This window comes from Erpetoichthys calabaricus, chromosome 1, assembly GCF_900747795.2.
Source record: "Erpetoichthys calabaricus chromosome 1, fErpCal1.3, whole genome shotgun sequence".
NCBI lineage: Eukaryota > Metazoa > Chordata > Cladistia > Polypteriformes > Polypteridae > Erpetoichthys > Erpetoichthys calabaricus.
The window spans coordinates 273,717,112-273,743,439 of NC_041394.2; the positions used below are offsets into that span (position 1 = coordinate 273,717,112).

At 37.7% G+C, this 26,328-nt stretch overlaps 1 protein-coding gene across 2 annotated transcripts in view; it reads right to left on the reverse strand.

Moving 5' to 3' along the window:
* Nucleotides 1-12,194: 12,194 nt before the first annotated feature.
* Nucleotides 12,195-26,328, reverse strand: part of prpf18 (PRP18 pre-mRNA processing factor 18 homolog (yeast)) — a 46,058-nt gene continuing 31,924 nt past the window's right edge. For both annotated transcript variants that reach the window (XM_028815158.2, XM_028815149.2), the window contains 3 exons: nucleotides 26,073-26,144; nucleotides 22,997-23,152; nucleotides 12,195-13,529 (listed from right to left, as the gene is read on the reverse strand). In XM_028815158.2, coding sequence (XP_028670991.1) covers nucleotides 13,449-13,529; nucleotides 22,997-23,152; nucleotides 26,073-26,144 — 309 coding nt within the window. In that variant the 3' untranslated portion in view covers nucleotides 12,195-13,448. The remainder of the gene's footprint in view (nucleotides 13,530-22,996; nucleotides 23,153-26,072; nucleotides 26,145-26,328) is intronic.

Consider the following 26,328-nt stretch of genomic DNA (forward strand, 5'->3'; position numbering starts at 1 on the left):
TTTATAGTCATACTTTATTTTAGATAAAATAATTCACGTATCCGAGATCTAGTATTGGCCTCACTTTCGATGTTTTTGATGATGAAAAGTATCTGAAGTACCATGCCAGTGTTTTCTTATTGTACTGGCACAGGCTGCACTGTGTGAATGGCCCACCTTAGTTAAAAGAAGAGGCCCAGGAGTTGAATTTCAGTTTGTAGCAGAACGCTAAGGAGAGAGGGGTGGTAAACAGAATGTGAAAACCGGGCGACAGCGTTTAACTCCTCCACTTAACATCATCTGTCACTTATTCCAATTATGTGGCTCAGTTTTACTTAACCATTGCAAGCTTGCAGTTCCCCTGTGTGCTGGTAGATGGTGCTGTATACAACCCTACACTACTGAATTCCTACAGTGCCATTGTGTTTCTTGGTTTCAGCATATTCTCTTTCATTACACCATCACTTTTTTGTATTTGTTTCTATCAATTGTAAAAAAGAATTCAAAGTTTTTCTTTCACCATCATTTTTTGTTTGTGAACACCAACATGTTGTTTTCACAAGTGGGTCCTATTACCATCATGTGAATGAAACTGATATGATGTATTACGTCAATGGCATTCTGCTAGAAGACCGCAGCACCCAATTTCTTCAGAATCCTTCAGTGGTTCAAAGAAATGTCAGAAAAAGCCGTGACACAAAGAAAATTCTTATGGTCACGCTCTTTTGGTTTTGAACTTATGCTCTTTGATTGTGAGTTTTGTTTTGTCCCTTTGATTTAGTTTTTTGGTGGGACTAACACTGTTCTTTGTATTTTCCTCAAGTGTGACTTTACTAACCCCTTTAACATCAATTCGATCTGCTGGTCAAGATCTCTCCCGTTCATTCATGGTTCTTCCTACGTGTCTTTAACATTCACCGCAGTCACTTTAGGGTTTCAGACGTGACAAAAACACACAATGTGAATCATAATGGCCCCTGAAATGTACCACTCAAGGCACAGTAGTCATGGTTATGTACACAGACACCCCTTCTATTATAGAGAACTCCATACCAAAGCATTTTCAAGTACAGGTAAGATATGCAGTTAAACTGTGAACTTTCTATTATTTATAGGTGGGGCCAACACAGGCTCAGGGTCACCCAGCAAGTCACTGCTGGGAACTGAAGCGCCAGCCTTGGTTTTGGCATCTACTGTCGGTCCTTACCCACTGCCAGAATGTCACTTATAAACAGACACTGACATAGTCGCTTTCACGTCCCTATTCATTTTTGCTCTGCATTGCAGTCAAGTTGGCCACTCTTCCCCAAGAATATTAAAAACACATGAACATGAAACAAGATCATAAGTTCATATGAATTACATTTCAATAAATATTCCTGTTATTAAGTAAACTAATCCATTCATCCATCTACCAGATGAACACGGTTAATCATTTTAGCGTTGCTATCTGTCCTGCCAGCCATAAAGTAGTCCTTTGCATGTCACACAACTCACCCACATCAGGACAAGTTAGGGTCTTAAAATCTGCTCGTCTTTGGCATGAAGGAGGAAACTCCACACACCGACTTGTGCAGCGATCTAAAGATGACGACGGAGCCAGGAAAATAACATGAAAATAAAATTGTTTTTTATGGATACACATGCACAGTCACTAAATTTCAGGCTTGGAGTGGGTAGTATGGCCTAAAACCAATATCACAGTAAAACTGAAAATTCCAACAGTAATGCCAGATACTGCTATAATATGTGTATACAGGTGGAATCGCATTGTAACAAAATTTATGGGACCAAAAAATATTTCATTTTAACAAATATAGGGAAAATATGTATACTATTATGACTGGGCTGTCGGCGATTCACCATCTCTAATGGCAGGGTGGATGGACAGCTCCATAGCTGCTCTGCTGCATCTGGTAAGCAGTAAACCAAGGGCAAAGCAATGGATTGTCCTCTGCAGAATCAGGTTTACTGCATAACTTACTTGTCGCACAATGTTCAGAAGAATGAACACCGAGCTTGAACCTGCTCTTCCTCACACTCTCTTGGTCCACCACCGTGGTGATTCCAAGCTGCTGGTGTTCTAAGCAAAAGATGGAAGCTAAAGCACGATGCTTGGCTATGATGTGACTCCTATCTCATGTGCTTGAGTTCTAAAGGAACAGCTCCAGTTTTGAATGAAGTCTTGAGACTGTACCTGCTTACTCTATACAAGTGCCTGTAACTTCCTTGGAAACTTGGACTCGCCTTCCTCTCTGTCATGCAACTCTGTGACCCAAACTTGACAATTCTCTTATAAAAAAATAGCACTTCTTAAACTGCAAAAAAATGTATTTGAAAATGAGACTTTTTTTTTTCTAATGGAAATACAGAACAGGCCAGTATCCATACACAAAAACTACCCACACGGACGCTTGGTGGAGCACTGACACAGAATTCAGGTAGGTGCCTTCACTCACCGAGACTGCCCACGACCAGAAATTTCACAACAGACCGTCACTTTCTTTTGGTCTAACAAGAAAGACCAACAGCCTGTTAAAAGGTTCCCCAAGACTCTGAAAAAGTATAGGTGCAGAATTAAGTATTTTTTTGCATTGCATTATCATCTTTGGTGGTCTTTATTGGTGAAGAAAACGTTTGTTATACTGAAATCTACATTCTGTTAACACAAAAATCTGTTAAACAGGATGTTTTTTGAATGTTTGTCTGGGCCAACAAAAAGTATTCATTATTCTGAAAATTTTGTTACTTCAGTATTTGCTATAGCAGGATCTCACCTGTATACCTTTAAGTCTGAAACTTACTTTCTTAACAAATAACAACTGTATTAAGTTCATTAATTTTTTTTTACCAACACATCTCTGCTCCATCAAAATGTTTATTGATGCCCTTCTACTCAAATAGATTTGACTGCAGGTGTTCCCCTCATTTTAACTCTAAAAGGTTGGCGTCATTTGTTCGCTTGCTCACGCTACTACTGCCAGGCAAACAAAAGATGCAGCTTCTTCCTGTCAGCATTAACTCCGCGCATAGCACTCTGGGTATTTCTCTGAACTCATTTATTACTCATTTTTTAATCAAAGCCTACAGCATTATGGAGGACCAATCCCTCACACGTCTTCTTTGTCCCACTTCAATCTGGCAGAAAGTACCGTAGTATCTGAGCCAGTTCTGCTAAAGCTTCTACCCCCTTAGCTGACGGGATTCTGAACTCCATGCTTGCCGCCCCTCTGTTCTCAGATCTGCTACTGGTAGTCTATCTACATACGGGACATCTGTTACTACTGCTTTCTCGATTAATTATCAGCCATTGTCATCACTAAATTACTTAGTTTATTTCTATTAATTTGCCTAATAATCATTTGTCTGTCTGTTTATAGTATAATATAGTTCTTCACATGTCTTGTAATCGTCTGGACTTTATGGATATGCTGCACTGCCATCCTGGGGAATGCCATTTCATGCCACTGTCTAAGGATGGTATAAGAGTAAAGCCACTTGACTTGAAGTTCACTTACAAGTCCATACACAAAGACAATAAGTTTGATACTCTAATACAGGGATATCAAATCCCATTTCCAGTTTCATTCTCCATGTATGTTTCATGTTATCAGCCCAGCAGCTCATTGCTAGTATTTCTTAATGGGGCTTTACAAACCGCTACCCCGGTGTTCCCCTGAAATAACAAGACATCACACTTATATACAGTAGTTAAATGGTGTGATTATAGTGAACTGAAACCACAAAAGAACAACACGCTCATACACAATTCTCAAACAAGACCAACACAAAACAACTAAAGGCACCACATATGACCAACAAGTACTAATCCTGACGATATGCAAGTTCAATCCAAAATCCAGTGAAGCTCAGTTCAATGCCATAGAGAAGATGGGGAGACTTCCCACTGGGCACAGCACCACCAGTATCCTCCTCAGAATCGTATCCTGTATTGTAGATTGTATTTGTATCTATCCTCAGTATCCTGGTTCAGAATTGGCCATTTCTGCAATTGCAGATCTACTCTGATGTTTGAAAAATCCCTCCTGTGCTAAGTAAGGGCTTCCTTTTCCTTTTATGTGCGAGAGCCAGAGAGGGTTGACAACATCCTGCTCTTGCCATTGGCCCGTCCACAGTGTGTGTGTTCTCTCTCTCTCATCTTCCCTCCACTCCAGGACAAGTCAAGGGGTAGACAAACAACACAGATGTGACAACCTTTACAATGTTTAAATGTGTTGGCAAGTTTTGATTTTTATCATCCCAATAAAACGGTTTATTCATAATCTACACTGGAAGAAGAATGCCCTCCAGTATACTAGCTCAACTGGTATAGGGCGCACTACTACTAAAGGTTTACTTATTTGCCACATCACCGTATCAACGTAAGAATATAGCAGAGAGATCTGCCAAGGACACTAGGAGAATGGGCAAACTCCACTGCAACACCGAGCAACCTGGGAATTTCATTCAGGTAATTGGAGCCAAGAGACAGAAATACGAACTACTGTGCCACTCATCATAAATCCTAACACAAAGCTTCAATATGAGTCAGTCTAGAGAACAAATTTTAAATGTGTACACCTCATCATCAAGTACAGACACAGTACACTGGCAGTTTTAACAGCACAAAAGAGCTTCATCATTGCCATTCACCAGTTCTGGGCAGAACCCAGAAAAAGTAATCCAAAACATGTGGTCTGCATTTGACCGTCACCACTCCTCTTCTAGTAAGAAAACAAAGCTTTTAGCACTTTCATTTTTCATGCCACATGATCAGCCAAGCTATCGTTTCCCATCAACCAACTTCAGTTTATACTCTTAACGTGGAGTAGTAGCACATACACAATTTCCCAGCCTGTATTTGACTGTTCTGGTCATTCTATTGTAGATTTTAAATAGCCGACTATTTTACACTCAACCCAATTAACACGACCATCTTGTGGTGTGCAATCTTTTTGGTCAATAAGATTACACTCTGGCCAGCAGCGGTGGTACAATGACAACAGTCAGACCTCTTGTGTTTGTTATTATTATAATTATTATAATAACAGACATGAAGTAACGTCACTGGAGAGGCATGGATGTATTTAAAAATAAGTTTTTACCTTACAAGCTGCCTTTTTCTCTCTTTAATAATCATTGTAACAATCCAGCAAAACAATTAGTTTATGATGAAAATGCCATGTTGACCAGAAAATGTTACCACATCTTAAATCTATTTATATATAAATAGATAAGTAAATCAACTAATTCAGACTTTAATCTGTTTCATGTCCGTATCATTATTATTAAATAAAAAGACACTCTACGGGCACTCTTTACAATAACTGAAGCAAGACGACAACTTGTGCATTTTAAATTTAGACCGACCCCCAACCCCCACCAGCGTCCCAGGACAGGGCGACAAAAATGAGATTACACAGAATTGTTATGTTTCACTTGGCATTCTGCAGCCTGGCATGAAGGAAGGCCAGCCAGTTCAAATATGCCTCCCACCAAAACACCCCCTTTTTTTTTTTTTTTGATTGCGACCCACCAACCTCAAGAGGATAGAAAAACAAGCTTTTAACACGGCCACAAGCCTTGGCATCTGCAGCTGCAAACAGCCTCCATCTCTAATGAAAGCCAGTTACCATAACAGTGTTCCCATAGCGACACTCCAGGGACCGGACCGCCGCTGGCTCCCACATTCAGGACAGCTGGAAGCTGTTAGATCAATATGGCGTGAGAAAGTTTGGGTTTTTTTTTTTTCTCGTTTTCTTTCTTGCACCCCTCCACCCCACCCCCTGCCTTTCAGCTTTCAAGTGTAATGCTCCACATTTCTGAGGCGTGGGTTTGTACTGTCAGGGGACTGGGGTTAGCCTAATCCATCCCCACTTCGGAACAAAGGCATGGCAGCCTTTCATTATGCAATTTTAATTTGCGCCTTTCTTTTTCTTTTTTCCTTTTTAAGGGTAATTTCATTTAAAGGCAACAATTTATTCCTAAATAAAAAAAAAATGAACTATTTGTTTATGCATTTTGTCTGTTTCATTCTGGATAACGCAAAAAAAAAAAAAAAAGTGTCCAAGAGGCGCTTTTCCAAGTGCTGTATCAATGATCTCCACAGACTTGGTTTGGCCTCTGGTCGTTCACGTCATACGATATTCTTCTCTACAGCCCATTTGTGTCAGAACTCCATTCTCCTCATTCCTGGAGGGCTGTGCACAGCAAATGAGGGGTGAGCTAACATTATCTCACTCCACCTCTCAAGCCTGTTGGCAGCTACTTTTCTATTAGTTATTCCTGTCTCAACCACACTGTGTAAATCGTTCACATATTTCTCAAAATGCTGAAGACGCTCAAGTGTCCCACAAGTAACCAGCGGTGGGCCTTGTGGTCTACAGTGCAATGCCTCAGCCATGAGTTGACGGTGCCTGTCAGTGCCGGTTTATTACCCAGAACCTAAAATGCCCACTTCAGGTGACAATTAGGTCAAGGTGGGCAAAGGGGCCAATGTAACCCTCTTCATCTCTTCCAAGTCATATCATTCACCTGCAAACTGGTTTACTGAAGTCATGGCCATGTGGTATCTCCAAGATGTTTGCCTAACTATAATGCAGCATTCATATATTTGAGTCCTACCTATCCAAGTAACTCGAATCTCTTCCGCCTTAGAGGTGATCAATATAAATAGAGGAGTACAGTAAAATGGTGTCACTCTGACCTTTTCTTTAAAATGCCAGGAGCTGAAAACGAGCCGGAGAGGGTTGAGCAGGGAAGACAACACAGAGATACACTGGGGCTCAAGAAGAAGCAAAGCCAGTTCCGACTCTGCTTTTATTCTTGGCATCTATTTCTTGGTTTTTATCTTATACAACAAACTGTATTTATGGATTGTTTATTAAAGATTGTTGCACTGCACTTTTTTGAACACTGTTGTGAAGTTTCATTAAATGCACCATGCACTTTTGCACCATAGCCTGTTATATGTGTCCTCATTCACTGCAGTCCACCTCAGCTATGACTATCAACGTCCCGGGAGACAGAAGGCGCCCAGGGCATCACAGAGGTCCTGACTAACAGCATTTCCAATTAACTCAAACATGACTTCTCTCTAATTAACTGAGCAAAAGTGGCATATTAGAATGGACATCATCTATTGCTCAATTTGTTCCAAGAATGCACATCAGCCTTTTCATTTTCCATTTACAGGCAAACAACCAACACAATGTAATAAGCTTGACGAAATACAGCATAGCTTGCTGAAAATATATACAAACACATATACATACATACTATATATATATATATATATATATATATATATATATATATATACATATATATATACATACATACACACACACACGTTTTATATATATATATATATATATAAATAAACCGCTTCCTCAACTGTGCATTTCTAGGATATTGCATAAAACTCCCAAGAGGAGAATGGATTCAACACTTCACTAGGTCAGAGACTTTTAAAAATGCAGGAACCTCTACTACTCTCTTTATAATAATAATAGCAATTCATTATCTTTAGATGCTGTGGTTTCGCTATAAACTCCTAAGCACTTGTTTTAATTAAACCAAGTTACTGATGTCCATAAATTATTTGTATTGTTGGAGGCCCTGACAAATACAAAAGAAAACGAATGGACTTAACTCAATCCACACCAAACATTTCCTGTAGGTGTGCATTCTTTAAACATGCCTGCTGCCGAGTGTTTGTTTCTACGCACTGTCCATTACATATGTTGCCAGCCATTTGGTCTTTCTACATTGCCTTTAGGAGGAGTTCTTCACTTGAAATGTCATTACTCATTTTCCCAATAAACCCACTAAATTAAATTCAGGATTATAGTGCAGAGACTGTCCAAATATATTCAACCACAAACGAGAAAACAACCTGTTATGACCCGTGTCCTATAATCTAGGATTAGCACGACCAGTCCAAATCAAAAAATGACTATGCTTCAATCAAAAAATTAGCATTAAGTGCACTTCATGTATAAAAAGTGATTAATAAATAATAATAAACTCTAAAGATGTCCTCCAAAAGAGTATTACTCAAATTCCCAATGTGTCATTAACGTGCAATGAATAAGAAACAAAACAAAACAACGAATGGTCATTCCATGTTTAACAAGAGCTCTCAGAAACCTTCAGCTGAACTCCGAGACCAGCAGAGTCTCACCGACCGCAGCACTAACTTAGAACTCCTGGACCTCACACAGTGGACCAGACTTCACCAACCTTCTTTTCTTTAGTTCATACTTATGAAATCAAACTCCATACATAACAATGAGAGAATAAACAATACTAATCAGTGGGAATATAATTGTCACTCTGACACCAGACCACTGGTTTGGTTGAATTAGCACTCAAATTGGCATCTTTTAACAAGTGCACATTACTGTGCGATTGCAAACTTTCTGCTAAGAAACAAAATTATGACTTTTAGTTTGCAGGATACAGGAAATTACATTCACACATTTATTTAAATCAGAATTGCCTACTCCAATATTTTATCCATAGGCCACTTGTATTTTTCTTTGCAGCAGCATTTTGAATTAACTGTAAATAGATTATGACTAGTGAAGCACAGCCACATAACTCCTGTTCTTAAGTTGTCACTTGGAATTCCAGTTAAGTTTAGGATTGATTTCAAAATTCATCTTCTTGCATATAAAGCTTTAAATGCCTTGGGCCCTTAAATTACTTTAAATAATGTATTAATACATTTATGCTATTTGCTTCCCTGATCAAAAGAGAAGACATGTCAATTGAGAGAAATCACTCTTATTCTTAAGTCTGAAAGCCTTTTATCATCATAAATAAAAAATGCATTTATGGGATCTTTGTTAGTTAATTATTGATCTTATTGACCACACTTTATTTGGTCAGTGAGCAGATCTCTCCATGAAAGAATTCATATTGGAATTCCCAGACTAACCGTTTGCAAGGATTAAATCTGGTTTAATAAAGAAGAATAAATATAGAACGCTGCTAAAGATGAATTACAGCACTCACAAAGCTGCTTTATAATCATCCATCCAAGCCAGGTGGTACCACATATGTACAAAATAATTAGAAGGAATATATATAAAAATAAAAGGTTAATACACAGAATATAAATAATTTACATGTAGGACTTTATTTTGCAAAATTTACAGCAACATTTATCAAATCAAACGGATCATTTGTCCAATCAGTAAAACTTTATTTTTAAGACTGGGTAGGAATTCCTTGTGATTTTTTGATATAAAGTGTAAATTACATTTAAAGTAAATGTTTTCACTAGTTCTTAGGTAAACTAAACAGCATTTTAGGAGTGTGTGGTGTGTTGTGTTCAGACCACTTGGGCAACAGTTTGCTGCTCTTAAACTAATATCCAGACTCAATGGTACTGGGCCAAGAAACACAAAACCTTAACAAAATTGCTTGTTACTTTCAAATATCCTTTAAAAGGTACCAGCATCTCTGAACATAAACTCCTAATAAAGCCTGGAGTCAAAGTAATTACTTGTCACCGTTACGTGAACAGAAACGTTCAGATTCTATTCCCACACACTGCTTGTTGTTAGTACACAGTGTGCTTTCTCTCAGTAAACAAAACACACTACATATTGCTTGCTTTCAGACTGAATTTATTCTGCAGTGCATAATTACTATTTTCATTTTTTTTAATAAATGTAGTGAGTTGAACAGTGCCTGGGAAAGTAAATTGAGTTCACTTTATTTTTATACAGTGGGGCAAAAAAGTATTTAGTCAGCCACCAATTGTGCAAGTTCTCCCTCTTAAAAAGATGAGAGAGGCCTGTAATTTTCATCATAGGTATACCTCAACTACGAGAGACAAAATGAGAACAAAAATCCAGAAAATCACATTGTCTGATTTTTAAAGAATTTATTTGCAAATTATGGTGGAAAAAAAGTATTTGGTCAATAACAAAAGTTCACCTCAATACTTTGTTATATACCCTTTGTTGGCAATGACAGAGGTCAAACGTTTTCTGTAAGTCTTCACAAGGTTTTCACACACTGTTGCTGGTATTTTGGCCCATTCCTCCATGCAGATCTCCTCTAGACCAGTGATGTTTTGGGGCTGTCGCTGGGCAACACGGACTTTCAACTCCCTCCAAAAATTTTCCATGGGGCTGAGATCTGGAGACTGGCTAGGCCACTCCAGGACCTTGAAATGCTTCTTATGAAGCCACTCCTTCGTTACCCAGGCGGTGTGTTTAGGATCATTGTCATGCTGAAAGACCCAGCCACGTTTCATCTTCAATGCCCTTGCTGATGGAAGGTGGTTTTCACTCAAAATCTGACGATACATGGCCCCATTCATTCTTTCCTTTACACCGATCAGTCGTCCTGGTTCCTTTGCAGAAAAACAGCCCCAAAGCATGATGTTTCCACCCCCATGCTTTACAGTAGGTATGGTGTTCTTTGGATGCAACTCAGCATTCTTTCTCCTCCAAACACGATGAGTAGTTTTTTTTTTCATCTGACCATATGACATTCTCCCAGTCCTCTTCTAGATCATCCAGATGCTCTCTAGCAAACTTCAGACGGGCCTGCACATGTACTGGCTTAAGCAGGGGAACACGTCTGGCACTGCAGGATTTGAGTCCCTGGCAGCGTAGTGTGTTACTGATGGTAGCCTTTGTTACTTTGGTCCCAGCTCTCTGCAGGTCATTCACTAGGTTCCCCCGTGTGGTTCTGGGATTTTTTCTCACCGTTCTTGTGATCATTTTGACCCCACGGGGTGAGATCTTGTGTGGAGCCCCAGATCGAGGGAGATTATCAGTGGTCTTGTATGTCTTCCATTTTCTAATAATTGCTCCCACAGTTGATTTCTTCACACCAAGCTGCTTACCTATTGCAGATTCAGTCTTCCCAGCCTGGTGCAGGTCTACAATTTTGTTTCTGGTGTCCTTTGACAGCTCTTTGGTCTTGGCCATAGTGGAGTTTGGAGTGTGACTGTTTGAGGTTGTGGACAGGTGTCTTTTATATTGATAACGAGTTCAAACAGGTGCCATTAATACAGGTAACGAGTGGAGGACAGAGGAGCCTCTTACAGAAGAAGTTACAGGTCTGTGAGAGCCAGAAATCTTGCTTGGTTGTAGGTGACCAAATACTTTTTTTCCACCATAATTTGCAAATAAATTCTTTAAAATCAGACAATGTGATTTTCTGGATTTTTTTTTCTCATTTTGTCTCTCATAGTTGAGGTATACCTATGAGGAAAATTACAGGCCTCTCTCATCTTTATAAGTGGGAGAACTTGCACAATTGGTGGCTGACTAAATACTTTTTTGCCCCACTATACATCTCTCTGCTAAAGACCATCTCAGAGCACTACACTAACAACTAGTGCAAAAACAACAGAAAAACATGTACGCATATAACAGCACATGCCTAAATAAAAAGTGTAAGAGAAATCAATGAACTTTGTATTCTAATAAAAATGAGGCCTTGCTCCATGGCCAGGAGTAACTGGCAATTTGAAGTTGTTGTGGTACCAAGTGAACACTGACAACACAAAGAATGATGACAGTCACAATTTTGTTTAATAAAAACCAACTAATAAATGTTTTTGCATTATGGCTAGCTTAATCAGCAGTCCACATAGGGATAGGCTATGTGAAACAGATCTAACCCTTTTGAAACTTTTCTATGGCCTCAATCCAGACCTGGCACTGCATGTTTATCGGGGAGTGGTGGTGGTCTGGGGTTTACATCTTCTTAAAGAGGGTGCCATCTCCTCAACTGAACCGTGCATTTTGAACAACAGGATTTTCAAACAGTTTCACTTACTTAACTTGTACTGTGTGTATTCACCACTCCTCTTCAATGCTATAGGAAGGAATAAAACCAGGCAGCAGCTTTCATAGTTCTGGAAAAAACTTCTGGGGTAGTTGCTCGAACAGAAATTAGTCTCAGGTCAAATCTATGTGATGACCCCTGCTCTACATCATATAGTAGGCTTGTTTGAATTTTACTAAGGAAATAAGAGAAAAAAAATAACCTGATGATTTGGAATACTTAAATATTAAAGCCGTTAGCCTAAAAATTTCATATCTGAATTGAAAAGCATACTCACCCAAATAAAAACGTTACAAATTTCAACATCAGTAAGCGAAGAGGTTATTGTGATAGTAAAATTATACATTCATCCTTTAAAAGGGTACAAATATTAATCATTCAAAAGTACAATGCAATTTCATACAAAATGTACAAATTATTTATTGAGAAAATAATGTACAACAGAGCAATGCGAATGCTTTATATTCCAACTTTCAATAACCAGTCCAGCTTCAAAACATTTATATTGTCTTCATGTGATTTCCCTGAATTCACCTCATAGAAAAAGAGAGGTGCAGGGAGCAAAACACAACTCCATTAGAATTACAGTATAATCAAAGTAAACTGCTCCAAAATGTTCACAAGAAGGAATACACCACAGAGTGGAGACTGAGCGTGACCTCTGGAAACTGATCGGTATGTTGTATGTATGCTGTGGTCTTTTGTTACTGCATATTCACAGATAAATTAGAACTATTAATATAACCTTAAGCCAAAAAAATAAGTAATAAAAATCATAGAATACGTTAAGTGTGACTGCACATATCAAAAATGTGTATATAATGTTTTACTGATGAATTAACGCAACTGGAAGCATTATTTGCTTACCTATTTGACAACAACAAGATTAAAATACACAACTAGTAGAAATAATAACAGAATACTGACCAAATGATGAGCATACATAATCACTTTTTGCTATAAAGCATACCAAACATTTCTTTCTTCAAAAAGCACACTGAAAGCAGTAGCCAAAGATCCAGTAGTTCAGAATTATACTCTTAGTGAACTGTGAAAAATTATCCTGGAGTGTAATTTTAAATTGATCTGAATTACATCCACACCAAAAGTACCTGAAAATGTAAAATAATCAAGACTGCCAATTCATGTCACTAATTACTAACATAACAAGGGTGCACCCTGAATGAATGCTCCCAGCAGGGTAAGTTTAAACTGCACACCACATGATTATGAATTTGAAGAAAGAAAAAAAAAAAAAAGAGACCTTGTGTAGCTTTCAACCCTGTTAAACATAATAAAGCAAAAAAAAAAAAACATTATTATGCAAGTTCTTGTAAATAAACAGACATTTCCCAGTGTTTTATTGGTGCAAGCTGCTTCCGAAATGTTTAGAATCAAATGTTCTGATATTACATAAAACTGTAAATCTCACAATTGCATCTTCAAACAAATTTATCCAATTTTATTATAGATACGAGTTTGGCTTACAAAGGGCCAGTTTCTTTTCTCTCTGGGTTATGTGATATGTACGTCCTCAAATGCTGCCTTTTGTCCTCTGATCATAATTTCAGCAAAAAGTTCTAGAATGAAGAATATTTACTGTTCATTGGAATTAATCTCTTGAAGCAAAATTATATACATTTTTGGAGTTACAATGCATTGTATTCCACACATTTTGATGGGTCAGTAGGAAAATGTTTCTGACAAATTGTCATCAATCTCTTCAGACCCTGAAATCCAAACAAAAAAAATAAGACTAAATTATTTTGAATGAAGGAAAAAAAGAAAAGTTAGAAGTACCAATGAAAAATTACTTTTGCATATTGTATAGTTTCACATACTAAAGAAATAATGAACACATGCAAAAATTAAAATTATAACTTTTTATGCTACAAATACTGTATTCACAAACTCCACATTTTATAACATTGATGGCTCAAGAATTCTGTGGTCACAGTGCAGAAAATATCAAGTAAAAAGTGTGGATACATTTGCTATGGTTCAATTCAAATCATTGGCAGTAGATTTTACTACACAAACAGAAAGATCTCCATTCTCACGCTTTGTCTTCAAAAAAGTGTTTCTTACTTGGCATAAGGTTTTATAAGCACTGAACCAGCCTGTTTATTTGTTTCAGCCTTTTCCTTTCTTCATTGTTCAGAAGGATTTATAACAAGCTGATTTACGTACAGCAGCAGTGTTTTTTCCCCTTTGTTTATAAACCAAAGAGCCACTGTTTACAAAATTAATTTCATGTAACAGGACGCTTAAATCACCAGATTTTTTGCATAAAATTTCTAATATACTATAATGCTTACCAAAACCTAACCAAAGCAAATGAGGGATTACATGCACAGAATAATGCACAATGCATTTAGATTGTAGATAATTCTCAAAATTCTCTTCACAATGCTTTTTTGTATTGACAAGTGACAATTCAGTATGTTTAAAACTTCCACATTGGGCACACACTCACATGGCTCATCTGATAACACTTCGCTGAAGCACAAAAAAAGGCCATTAAAAATAATGTCTAATGAGTTAGGGGCAGCAGAGGATCACAGAGGGACAAAGTTAGCAAAGCTGTTAAAAAAGCATACTGTACTTCATTGCTTATAATAATTAGCAAACAGTCAATGTGTAGGCACATGTTGGGATTCTGAACCCAAAGAACTGTCCATTAGCACAATAACTAAAACTTGACAAACACAGCAACCAACAAATATGACACATATCTGTTTGGTAAGGGAGCAACTTGGATACAGTCTCCAATTATGAATACTCAACTGTCAGTTCTGTGTTATGGCTAATCCTGCAGAAGCCCACATCCAAAAACAAACATCTAATCACTAACAGTGACCCTGGCATTGTGATGAAACAACACGATTCAGACAGTTTTACAGGAAATCTAAAATAATGGGTTGAACTGAGAAGTCACAAAGTCAGACATAAAATGAATAAAAATATAAAAAGTTAGAAAATGTACACGTGGCATGACAGTTGGGTGCAATCAGGAATTAGTTAATTGTTTTGTAAGTTGGAGCATTTTTCATTTTTGGTTATGTACTTCATCAACGTTATGTTTTGTGTTGTAACCAGGCCGTCAGAGAGTTACAAACCCCAACACTAACACACACAGAGTCCCAGGTTCATATGAAGGGTGTGTTTATTACACAAAATACCACCAAAAAGTAGTAAACACACAATCTCTTTTCCAATCACCTCACCACAAATCCTCTCACCACCGCAGTAGCCTCCTCCAGTTGAGTGTTGCTCTATGTCCTCCCAGCTCTGACTCACCTGGATAAGAGAATACTTAACCCTTTTATGGAGGACCCAGGAGTACTTCCAGTGCCAGGGCTGCTGCCTAATGGAAGTACTTCTGGGTCACACGGAAATCCCATACATTATGGAACACATCTCGCTACAGCACCACTTTGCAGCACCCACGGTCCCCAACAAGGCTACATCTCCCAGCATTCCCTGCTGGTTCCCAAATGGGTGTCGATATGGAGAGCTGCTGCCATCTCGTGTCCTGGGAGAATAACGTATCCCCTGCGGCTTCTTTTAAATCTGATGGGCTGTCTATCCATCCCTTCTGGGTCTGACTCCTTCCTCTCTCCTGGCCAGGATGCCTCTCTGGCTGCTCAGAGCCTCCCATCCAGGTATGGAACCATCCCCTTTTCTGGTCGGGATGACCAACCAATCCATGTGGTATTTACAGTTTATTAATTTTTTTGTTAAAATGAATCACATTTGATTAATAAAATAGTTTTTTTAAATAGCATATTACAATTAAAGCTAATCCCAGGTAGGCTTGTAGTAACTACAACAGCTTTCATAGACACAAGATTCCAACTAAGATGATGTAAAAATTTGCATCAGTTATTAGTTGCCGATTGTGAAGGGTCTATGGCTACCTATAGTTAATATTTCTTAAATATAAAATTTTTGAAAGAAATATCTGATGTAGAGATAAATATCAATGTTGAAGTGTCAAGCTCAAACTGTTCGCTGCAATAGTTTTGACCACCTTGATGGGCATTCACTGAAACACTGAACCATTATATTCTACAGATAATGCCACTATGAAGTTATTCTTAGTGTAACACAGATACGGTGAATTGACATTAATGTATTTAAGCTTCGCAACTTCAAATATATGTGTGATTTTATTTTTAATCTTTTTTTTTTTTTTATAAACTTTTCGCAACCTTGCAATTTGTAGGCTTCGTGGCTATGTTCAGTAATGAGCAGTAATAACGCCTTTTTTTTTTTTTCCATAGAATGGAATTTGAACCTTGTACTGATCTGTACTGAAGAGTTTGCTCTTGTAGAGATTTCTTTGAAAAGCCCTAATTATGAAACATCACAGATTTTGAGGTTTGATTGAATATAATAGCCATGTTCTTTACTCCACCATTATAGAATAAAGAGCTCCCTGTGTATTTGTTGCATACTTTACTGTTTTAAACAACAGTAAATAAAAAAACAAAACAAAAAAAAACAAATGCATAGTGCAAGTCCTTTTGGGCTCTAATAATGGTATTAGATAAACTTCCTGTCAGAATGTTGGTAATCACTGTCTGCTGCGAGTTTGGCGTTAACAAAATCGACCAGCTAGCTAGAGACATTGAGGCTGGCTGCTGATCCCATCATCGATCACAGCCTCAAGGTTAAACATCAGCTCGCCTCTGGTATGGTCCCATATGCCAAGACCCTTCAGGATCTCAAGACGTCGTTGGTGGATTATTTCAAGCCAGCGTGTCCTTCAAGGTCTGATGGTGGCACCTGGTAGGTTTTCTAAGCTTAGGAATAAAAAATAAAAAAAAAACTATTTTAAAATTTGTGACTCATTTTCTCCTTTTGTGGATTTGTAGCTACTAATATTAGTAGAAAATGATTAGACATACAGGAATCAAAGGCAATATGTAGCAAAACTGTAAAGGGGACTGGATTAATAAGGTGGAGTTCAGAGGGTGTTGGTCATAAAGTCTTTTTGTTATTATTTCAGTGTTCTTCTTTGTAAGCCTACATATGCTGTGTTAAAGTCCAAGTATCTCTTAATGCCATTTTCATTTGATAGACACAATTCAACCAGCTCTCTGGGACTCTTAGCATTAGCCCTGACTTTTACTTGCAGTGTCCCAGTTAAACGTGTCCAGTAGAACTTGACTGTGTGTATTTCAGAGACCGTGGGCAATGCTCCTGTATACATGTTGCGAGTATTTTAGATGTTTGTCCAATATATTACAACTGGGAATGCATTGCATGGAATGCTGTAAACTGCATTTCTTGTCTGTTATCAATTTTTTGCACTGAAAAGGACTGTCTGCAGAGAGTCTCCATGCTTGTGCGCTATCTTGATATCAGATCTGGAGAGGATGCATGCTGTACTTTCTGATATGCCAAAGTGACAAGGGAATTTGTAGTAAGTGAGGTGAGGGTCGACTGTTTTTCGAGGTCTGGGGTGTCTCCTATGTAAACATCATTTAATAAAGGTCTTGGGGTAGCTGTTTGATGTGAACAGATGGAAAAGAATGTCTTTTATTCTTTTTTTTGTCCATTGTGTTACAATGGGTGTTAAACCTTTTGAATAAAGTCCTAACAACTCCATTATCTCCATTAACCACAGAAAAATGAGTCATATACTGACATAACCTGAAAGGCTCAGCAAGGGAGAAGCTACCACTCCAAAACCGCCATAAAAAGCCAAACTGCACTTTGCAGTGGCACATGGGGACAAAGATCTTACTTTCTGGAGAAATGTCCTCTGGTCTGATGAGTCCAAGATCAAACTGTTTGGCCATAATGACCATCGTTATATTTTGAGGAAAAAAGGTGAGGCTTGCAAGTTAAAGCACACCATACCAACTGTCAAGTATGGGGGTGGAAGCCTCCTGTTGTAGGGGTGCTTTGCTGCAGGATGGTCTGGTGCACTTCACAAAATAGATGGCATCATGAGTGAGGAAGATTATGTAGCTATACTGCAGCAACATTTCAAGAGCTCAGCAAGGAACTTGAAGCTCAGTTCCAAATGGATAATGAACTCCAGGCATACCTCAAAAGGTTATGGCAAAATGGCTTAAGGAAAACAGGATCAAGGTATTGGATGGTGCGATCACAAAGCCCTGACCTGCACGTGCGAGGAAGGAGACCTACGAACCTGTCCCAGTTACACCAGTTCTCTCTTGTGGAATGTGCCAAAATTCCAACAACTTATTGTAAGAAGCTTGAGGAAGTCTACCCAATAGGTTTGGCTCAACAATTTAAAGGAAAGAAAATATTGGAGATATCGATATTCATAAAGATTTTTATTACAAACCTCTGCTTACTTGAATTCATTACAGTAGTACACAGGTGTGTGTTTTATATTATCTCTCTCTATCTCTATACCTAGCTCTCTCTCTCTCTATTTCTATATAATATAAAATAAAAATATATAATATAAAAAGGCTAATCCACTGCATGCTGTATGTACAGTGTTCACATTAACATATTACCAGGCATCCACCTGGTGTTTTTGTTACTGGATGGACAATATCTTAGGAACAGTCTCTCTAGATAATAAAAACAGCTCACTCTATAATCATGACAATACAGGAACAAACAAATATCAATTTGTGCACAGTACAACTTAGTAAAACCAAAAAATGTCAGACAAGTACCATTTTATATCTATATCTATATATATATACATACACAGTACTGTGCAAAAGTTTTAGGCAGGTGTAAAAAAAATGCTGTAAACAAAGAATGCTTTCAGAAATATAAATAATGATTGTTTATTGTTATCATTTTACAAAATGCAAAGTGAGCGAACAAAAGAAACATCTAAATCAAATCAATATTTGGTGGTACTACCTTTTGCCTTCAAACCAGCATCAATTCTTATAGGTACACTTGCACAAAGTCAGGGATTTTGTAGGATTATAGTCAGGTGTATGATCAACCAATTATACCAAACAGGTGCTAATGATCATCAATGTCACACGTAGGTTGAAACACAGTCATTAACTGAAACAGAAACAGCTGTGTAGGAGGCTTAAAACTGGGTGAGGAACAGCCAAACTCTGCTACCAAGGTGAGGTTGTGGAAGACAGTTTCATGTCATGGCAAGATTGAGCACAGCAACAAGACACAAGGTAGTTATACTGCATCAGCAAGGTCTCTCCCAGACAAAGATTTCAAAGCAGACTGGGGTTTCAAGATGTGCTGTTCAAGCTCTTTTGAAGAAGCACAAAGAAACGGGCAACGTTGAGGATCGTAGACGCAGTGGTCGGCCAAGGAAACTTAGTGCAGCAGATGAAAGACACATCAAGCTTATTACCCTTCGAAATCGGAAAATGTCCAGCAGTGCCGTAAGCTCAGAACTGGCAGAAACCAGTGGGACCCAGGTACACCCATCTACTGTCCGGAGAAGTCTGGCCAGAAGTGGTCTTCATGGAAGAGTTGCAGCCAAAAATCCATACCTCCGACGTGGAAACAAGGCCAAGCGACTCAAGTATGCACGAAAACATAGGAACTGGGGTGCAGAAAAATGGCAGCAGGTGCTCTGGACTGATGAGTCAAAATTTGAAATATTTGGCTGTAGCAGAAGGCAGTTTGTTTGTCGAAGGGCTGGAGAGCGGTACAATAATGAGTGTCTGCAGGCAACAGTGAAGCATGGTGGAGGTTCCTTGAACGTTTGGGGCTGCATTTCTGCAAATGGAGTCGGAGATTTGGTCAGGATTAATGGTGTTCTCAATGCTAAGAAATACATGCAGATACTTATCCATCATGCAATACCATCAGGGAGGCGTATGACTGGCCCCAAATTTATTCTGCAGCAGGACAACGACCCCAAACATACAGCCAAAGTCATTAAGAACTATCTTCAGCGTAAAGAAGAACAAGAAGTCCTGGAAGTGATGGTATGGCCCCCACAGAGCCCTGATCTCAATATCATCGAGTGTGCCTGGGATTACATGAAGAGACAGAAGGATGTGAGGAAGCCTACATCCACAGAAGATCTGTGGTTAGTTCTCCAAGATGTTTGGAACAACCTACCAGCCGAGTTCCTTCAAAAACTGTGTGCAAGTGTAGAAGAAGAATTGATGCTGTTTTGAAGGCAAAGGGTGGTCACACCAAATATTGATTTGATTTAGATTTCTCTTTTGTTCATTCACGGCATTTTGTTGATTGATGAAAATAAATGATTAACACTTCCATTTTTGAAAGCATTCTTTGTTTACAGCATTTTTCACACCTGCCTAAAACTTTTGCACAGTACTGTATACACACAGTTGGGTCCATAAATATTTGGACAGAGACAAGTTTTTTCTAATTTTGGTTCTGTACATTACCACAATGAATTTTAAATGAAACAACTCAGAGATGCAGTTGAAGTGCAGACTTTCAGCTCTAATTCAATGGGGTGAACAAAACGATTGCATAAACATGTGAGGCAACTAGAGCATTTTTTTTTTAAACACAATCCCTTAATTTCAGGGGCAATTCATTGTGGTAATGTACAGAACCAAGAAAAAAGTTGTCTCTGTCCAAATATTTATGGCCCTAACTGTATATAAAATCCTAAGCCTTAAACTGCAACAATTTTATGTGACCTTTTTATGTCACATTTTTTGTCACGCTTTAAAATCGGGCTTATTTTAAAACCTACATATATATGTTTGGTATCATTCTTTTCAGAAATTTTCAAACTTTAATCTGCCGTTGTTAGATTTTCAGATTCTTATTCAGTTTTTAAATTATAAACTAAAAAATATCAAGAACTCACGTCCTGCGAGACAAGGCTTTGAGCCAAGAGATTTAACCATGCCCGGGGCCAGAAATAAAACACAAAGAGTAGGACAGCTGCTGTACAGGCTTTTAAATGTTTGAAGCGCCGCACAAGATGCAGATCACGCAGCACAGCAGCAAGTCAGCAGCTGATCGAGTAAAGAGGAGGTTTATAAAAAAAAAAAAAACTTTGTTTCCCATTGTATCACCGTTTAAGAGGGTGTTTTGGAGGTGTGATTGTGTATCCTTGGGGTGCATTCAGCCCCTCTTTACAAAGCGAGCGGCAGAGACGCGAAGTGGCTGGTGCATAGCGCAGGCCAGGGGGGTTGGCGAGCGAACCAAGCAGGGGCGAACCCCCTAGTATATATATTTCTTTAATCCAAACTCAATAGTACCTATCATTACAAAACAACTGAATACAGAAAAAAGAATTCAAACACACTAACATTGCAGACTAGCAGTAAACATTTCTAAGTATTTTTGCCAAGAAGATTGCTGCAGTGATCTGCATATATTTGTCCACCAGAGCTGAACAGCTGTTTTCTTGCCATGCTGGATGGTGGAGCTAGCAGAATTTCTCACAGTAGCTTAAACTACTGGAAATACAATGCCAATTCACATAAATGTTACTGAAAAGTGCGTCACATTATTTGAAATAATCCATCAGCTGTTCTTTGCACTAGGAAATGTCTTTGTTAGCTTCAACGCCAACAGAAATGCCTGTAATATACTGCATGTTCCAAAGACTGGTTTACTGATCTCACTGGAATGTCGTCCAACAAGCTACATACGTTTTCACAAGGCTATGACTAATTTAAACTCAATGCCTTTAGTTAAAACCAATTTAACAAAATTGATAACCTTAGATAGGACAGCATTTTTCTTTTCACTTAGACTGACAATCCAGCAATGTTGCTCTAGTAGTAACAGTTCTTTTTATAAAATCAAAAATGATGATTCCCAGATTTATTAAAAGTAACACCTTTGTTCGCAACATCCCAAAATCATTTTCCGTCATACTGTACTGTATTATTGCTTACACATATTACGCATAGTAAGCAACACAGCAATAATTGAAGCATTTTGGAAGTGCATATATCAGATAAAATTTTCTAAATTACTTCATAAAATTTCTACAAGTTAACCATGTCTTAAGCATGTTCACACTGTTTTGTCTTTAGTAAAGGTGCCTTGCAGAACAATGTACAGGACTGACTATACAATTCAACATTTTTGCTAGTCACATTGAATATATTTGTATGTACTACTATCACTAGCCTGTAGGAGACATTGAAGTAAGAAAGTCCATTGTACCATCTACATGATAGTTGAAATTATTAGTGAATACATTTTACTGTGTGCATTGCAATTTGTGTTATTTTCCTATGAGCTATTTTTGCCATGAAGACATTTTAGATGCGGCGGTCAAACATACACCCAATATAACTTTCCACCACCCTACATACACCTGGAAAAGACAGTTAAATTGTTAATGCTGAATAGATTAATATAATTAGTCCAGGTCTTCAAGTTCCTATTAGCTTAAAAATAACTGTTGTTTATTTTATGAATATTTGAATAATGTCACAGTGAATTTCCACTGAGACATCTAGATTAACACAACCAGAATTGCCATTGCTTTACATAACAGCATTATAAATGTTCACCAAAAACCTTCTGTCAGAAAGGAAAAAATGTTGACCGAAGTGAAAAACTTTTATTAAAGAGATATTTAAGAATGAAATTGATACGAACATTAAAGATGTGAAGTTTCTAAATGGACTTGATTACTAGAACCACATTCACATGGGTGGCCATACAACTCAAAAACAGTCATTTTGCTTGGTATGTTAAGGCACAGACCACAGTTATTAACATGCATTAAGATAACACACATTTTGAAGCAAATGGCAGATATTCTAAACTTCAAACGGTAATTTTAAAGTGGCAAATTAGGAATACTTCTTAAAACACTTACAAAAAGGTGAAAATATAAGCAAACCTTAAAACCTGGACAAGATTTTAAATATAGCTAGCAATCAGCCAAATTAAAGTAAAACTTTTGCATATTAACGGCTATCAATACTTCTCTTCAACACAAACCAAAACAGAACAATATCATTGACTCAAGAGCGAAGTGTTTTATGCTACAAGAACATGATTCTGGTATAACAAAGCAAAGTGAATGAAATGAAAAAAATACAAATCATAAAAATGATCTAAACGAAGTAGAGTGAAATATTCCTTGTGTTCAATATATGTCCTTGAGTTCTCAGAAAGGTGCCTTGTATAAATAAAATGTATTATTATTATTATTCATACATATTTATGTTCCTGATATTAACATAAGTGAAATAATATAAGCCATTAATAAACTATCCGAAATAATGTTTATAGTAAAGACAAACGGAGTTACCTGAATGTACTTCCGCTGTGTCTCATCATTGAGAACATGAGCTACATGTTTTGAGAAGATCTTCTCACGACCTGTACGAGCATGAATACCAACCATAGTTACTCCAATAGGCCAAGGAGCATTTCCAATAGCCATCTGAAGATATGCATCATTGGCCTAAAAAAAAAAAATGAATATATTAAAACATAGTAGTAACTGATTCAAGACACTAATATATGAAGAATCCCAGGGACAGGTGAAGTAATAGTAAAATTAAGTGCTCGGTAACAAAACTGCACAATTTATTCCTTACCATGGAATTTCAATAATAGCAGGTATTTAGATACTAAAGAGAAACATGTGTTGGCACGATTTCATTTGCTTGAGCAAAAATTACACAGTGTCATTGTATTCTGCAAATGACATTCTGCTTTAACGTCAACTGAAAGAACTTTGTGTACACAGTACTTCAAAGAAAAAATGATAAAACCTATTTATTCCTGTCATAATATGCTATTTTTGTTTACTTTCCATAGGTTAAGGTGTATATTATATATATATATTATATATAAAAAACGTATTATGGTTGGGTTAGATCTGCATGTTTTAGACACATCTAAACACAGCTTTCTTCACTTGGTATACTGCCCATGTGTGAATCTGTGTCAAACAATTAGTACTGCTAAAACTACAGCTTTCTGCAAGGAAAGTAGAGAAAAGCCAAGCAAAATGACACCTTTTATTGGCTAACTAAAAAGATTACAATATGCAAGCTTTCGAGGCAACTCAGGCCCCTTCTTCAGGCAAGATGTTACATCTTGCCTGAAGAAGGGGCCTGAGTTGCCTCGAAAGCTTGCATATTGTAATCTTTTTAGTTAGCCAATAAAAGGTGTCATTTTGCTTGGCTTTTCTCTACATTCATAATGGCTAACACGGTACAACACCCTAGTACTGCAAGGAAAGTAAAATTCAAGACACATTTGATTGTTTTGACATATCTGCTGTACAGAAAATGGTGAGTTTATGTGGTTATATTTAACTTTATTAAAATCATAGTTCCTAACTTCCATGTAGATCTATTTATGCATCTGTAAATAGTGCTGTCAATTACATTTTTTAATCACACTTAATTAAATGTCATTTCATTAATTATGTTTAACCAAGGTAGTTCAGCAATATCCAGGAGTCCAATGTGAATGCCACTGCTGTACAACTTCTTAGCAACTCAAACTGCTAAGACTTGCACCTTACATAATTGTCCTATGTGAAGGTAATGTGTAAGAACTGTCAGACCTTGCTGATGATGTCCCTCAGCCCTGTACATAGAGTCATACATTCTGCTGCAGATTTTGCCGCCTAGCATCACAGCTTTTAACAGTTGCATTTTGCACGCTGTGGTCTTAAATGATAAGCCAAGGACATTGTATGTCTGAGATATTTGCCTACACTAGGTATATAAGCAATGATATTTTGTCCTTTCAGCTGTCTGGATATTTTTTTTTTTTAACCAAAAACAAGCATCATAATTTTCATCTTTCTCGGCTATTGTTAATGGAATTGCTCGCATCAGGGGTTCCTAAACTTAAGTCAAGGCCGTCCAAAATGTTCTATTATCTGGTTCTAATCATTCATTCACTCATTTTCCACCATTTAATCTAAGTCAGGTCGCATGGGCAGTAGTATTAACAGTAAGACCCATACGTCCATTTTCCCCAGTCACACTTGTCAACTTATACTGTGGGATCTCAAGGTGTTCCCAGTCCACCTGGGAGATACAATCCTCCCAGTGAGCCCTAGGTTTTCCCCAGGGTCTCCTCTCAGCTGGCTGTGCCAGTAAAACCTCCAAAGGGAGGCATCCAGGAGGCAAATATCAGATGCCCAAACTACCTCAATTGGCTCCTCTTGATGCAGAGGGTCAGCGGCTATATTCTGAGCCTCTCCCGGTTGTTTGCACTTCTCGCATTATCTCTAAGAGAGAACCCAGCCAACCTGCACACAAAGCTCATTTCGGCCACTTGTACCTGCAAGTGGTCATTACCCAAAGCTCATGACCATAGGTGAGGGTAGGGATGTAGATCGACTGGTAAATCGAGAGATTCGCCTTCAGACTCAGCACCTTCTTCACCACTACTGATCAGTATTGCTACCGTATAACTGCGTTTGCTGCCCCAATACTGTGTGTTGATCTCACCATCTCTTTTCCCCTCTCTCGTGAACAAAAACCCAAGGTACTTAAACAACCTCCACTAATAGAAGGTCAATGCTGCAAAGTGGAGCAAGATCTTGGATGCTGGTTACTGCTAACAGTAGTCACACTACATGATTTTATAAGACTACCACTGACGCATTTGTGATTAAATGTCATGTGATATCTCTAGACGTTCAACCTTTATTCTTTGTATACCACCTCCAAGAACTGAAATACTTTGAAGTTTCACCATAAACAGGAAAATAAAGCCACAGGGTACTGACTTTTTAAATTGAAGACCTACCTCTTCCACTCATTTGTTGGTCGACAGTCCTGTCTTCAATTCAAAAAAGCAACTCCCGTGAGGCTTTAGTTTCCCGTATCTTATGTGTGCCAAATATTCTGGAGGTATACATTAAACAATATATTATCAAAAAAGTATGCTTGTTGAGCATACAAATGGTTCACTGACATGGATTACGCAACACGAGTTACAAAGAATTGGCTACTACTGGTTTCTATTACTGTATATTATAAACGTTTTTCTTTCCATTCTGTATGTAAACGGGAGATGCGTTTTCTCTGAAATCACAACAAACTACATGGAGTTAAGGAATATATAATAATAATAATAAAAAAAAATTAAAAAAAACTTTTTCTGGTAGAGTATTCCTTTAAGAAGAAGGTCAGCTTCACCAATACTGCTGCACCCAGTATGAACAACACTAACTTAGATTGCAAAGGGAGTTGAAAAATGCATGAGATAAATGTCTTTAAGAAAAAGGGGGGGGGGGGGGGGGGGGGGAGAGGTATTATACTTTTGAAATAAATGAATGAACACTAATAGCCCTAATCTGTAACAAATTAAAGATTAGTGACACTTGACAATATTTGCTTACATAAACTTACCTTGACATATTCTCTTTGCAACATAAATTTTATAATATCTGTAATTGATTCTTTGATGTCAGCAGGAAGATTCTGAAAGAAAGTAACAATACATTTTAACTCGTACAATAAAAATGACACAACAAGCAAAAAATAAGCTGCTACTTTAATTGTTGAAAATATTTTCAAAAATAATGGCACACATTTAATCATCTTCTGTTGATTGATTGAAGATTAAAGATTAAATTCAGCATAAAAATTGAGACTATTTGTAATA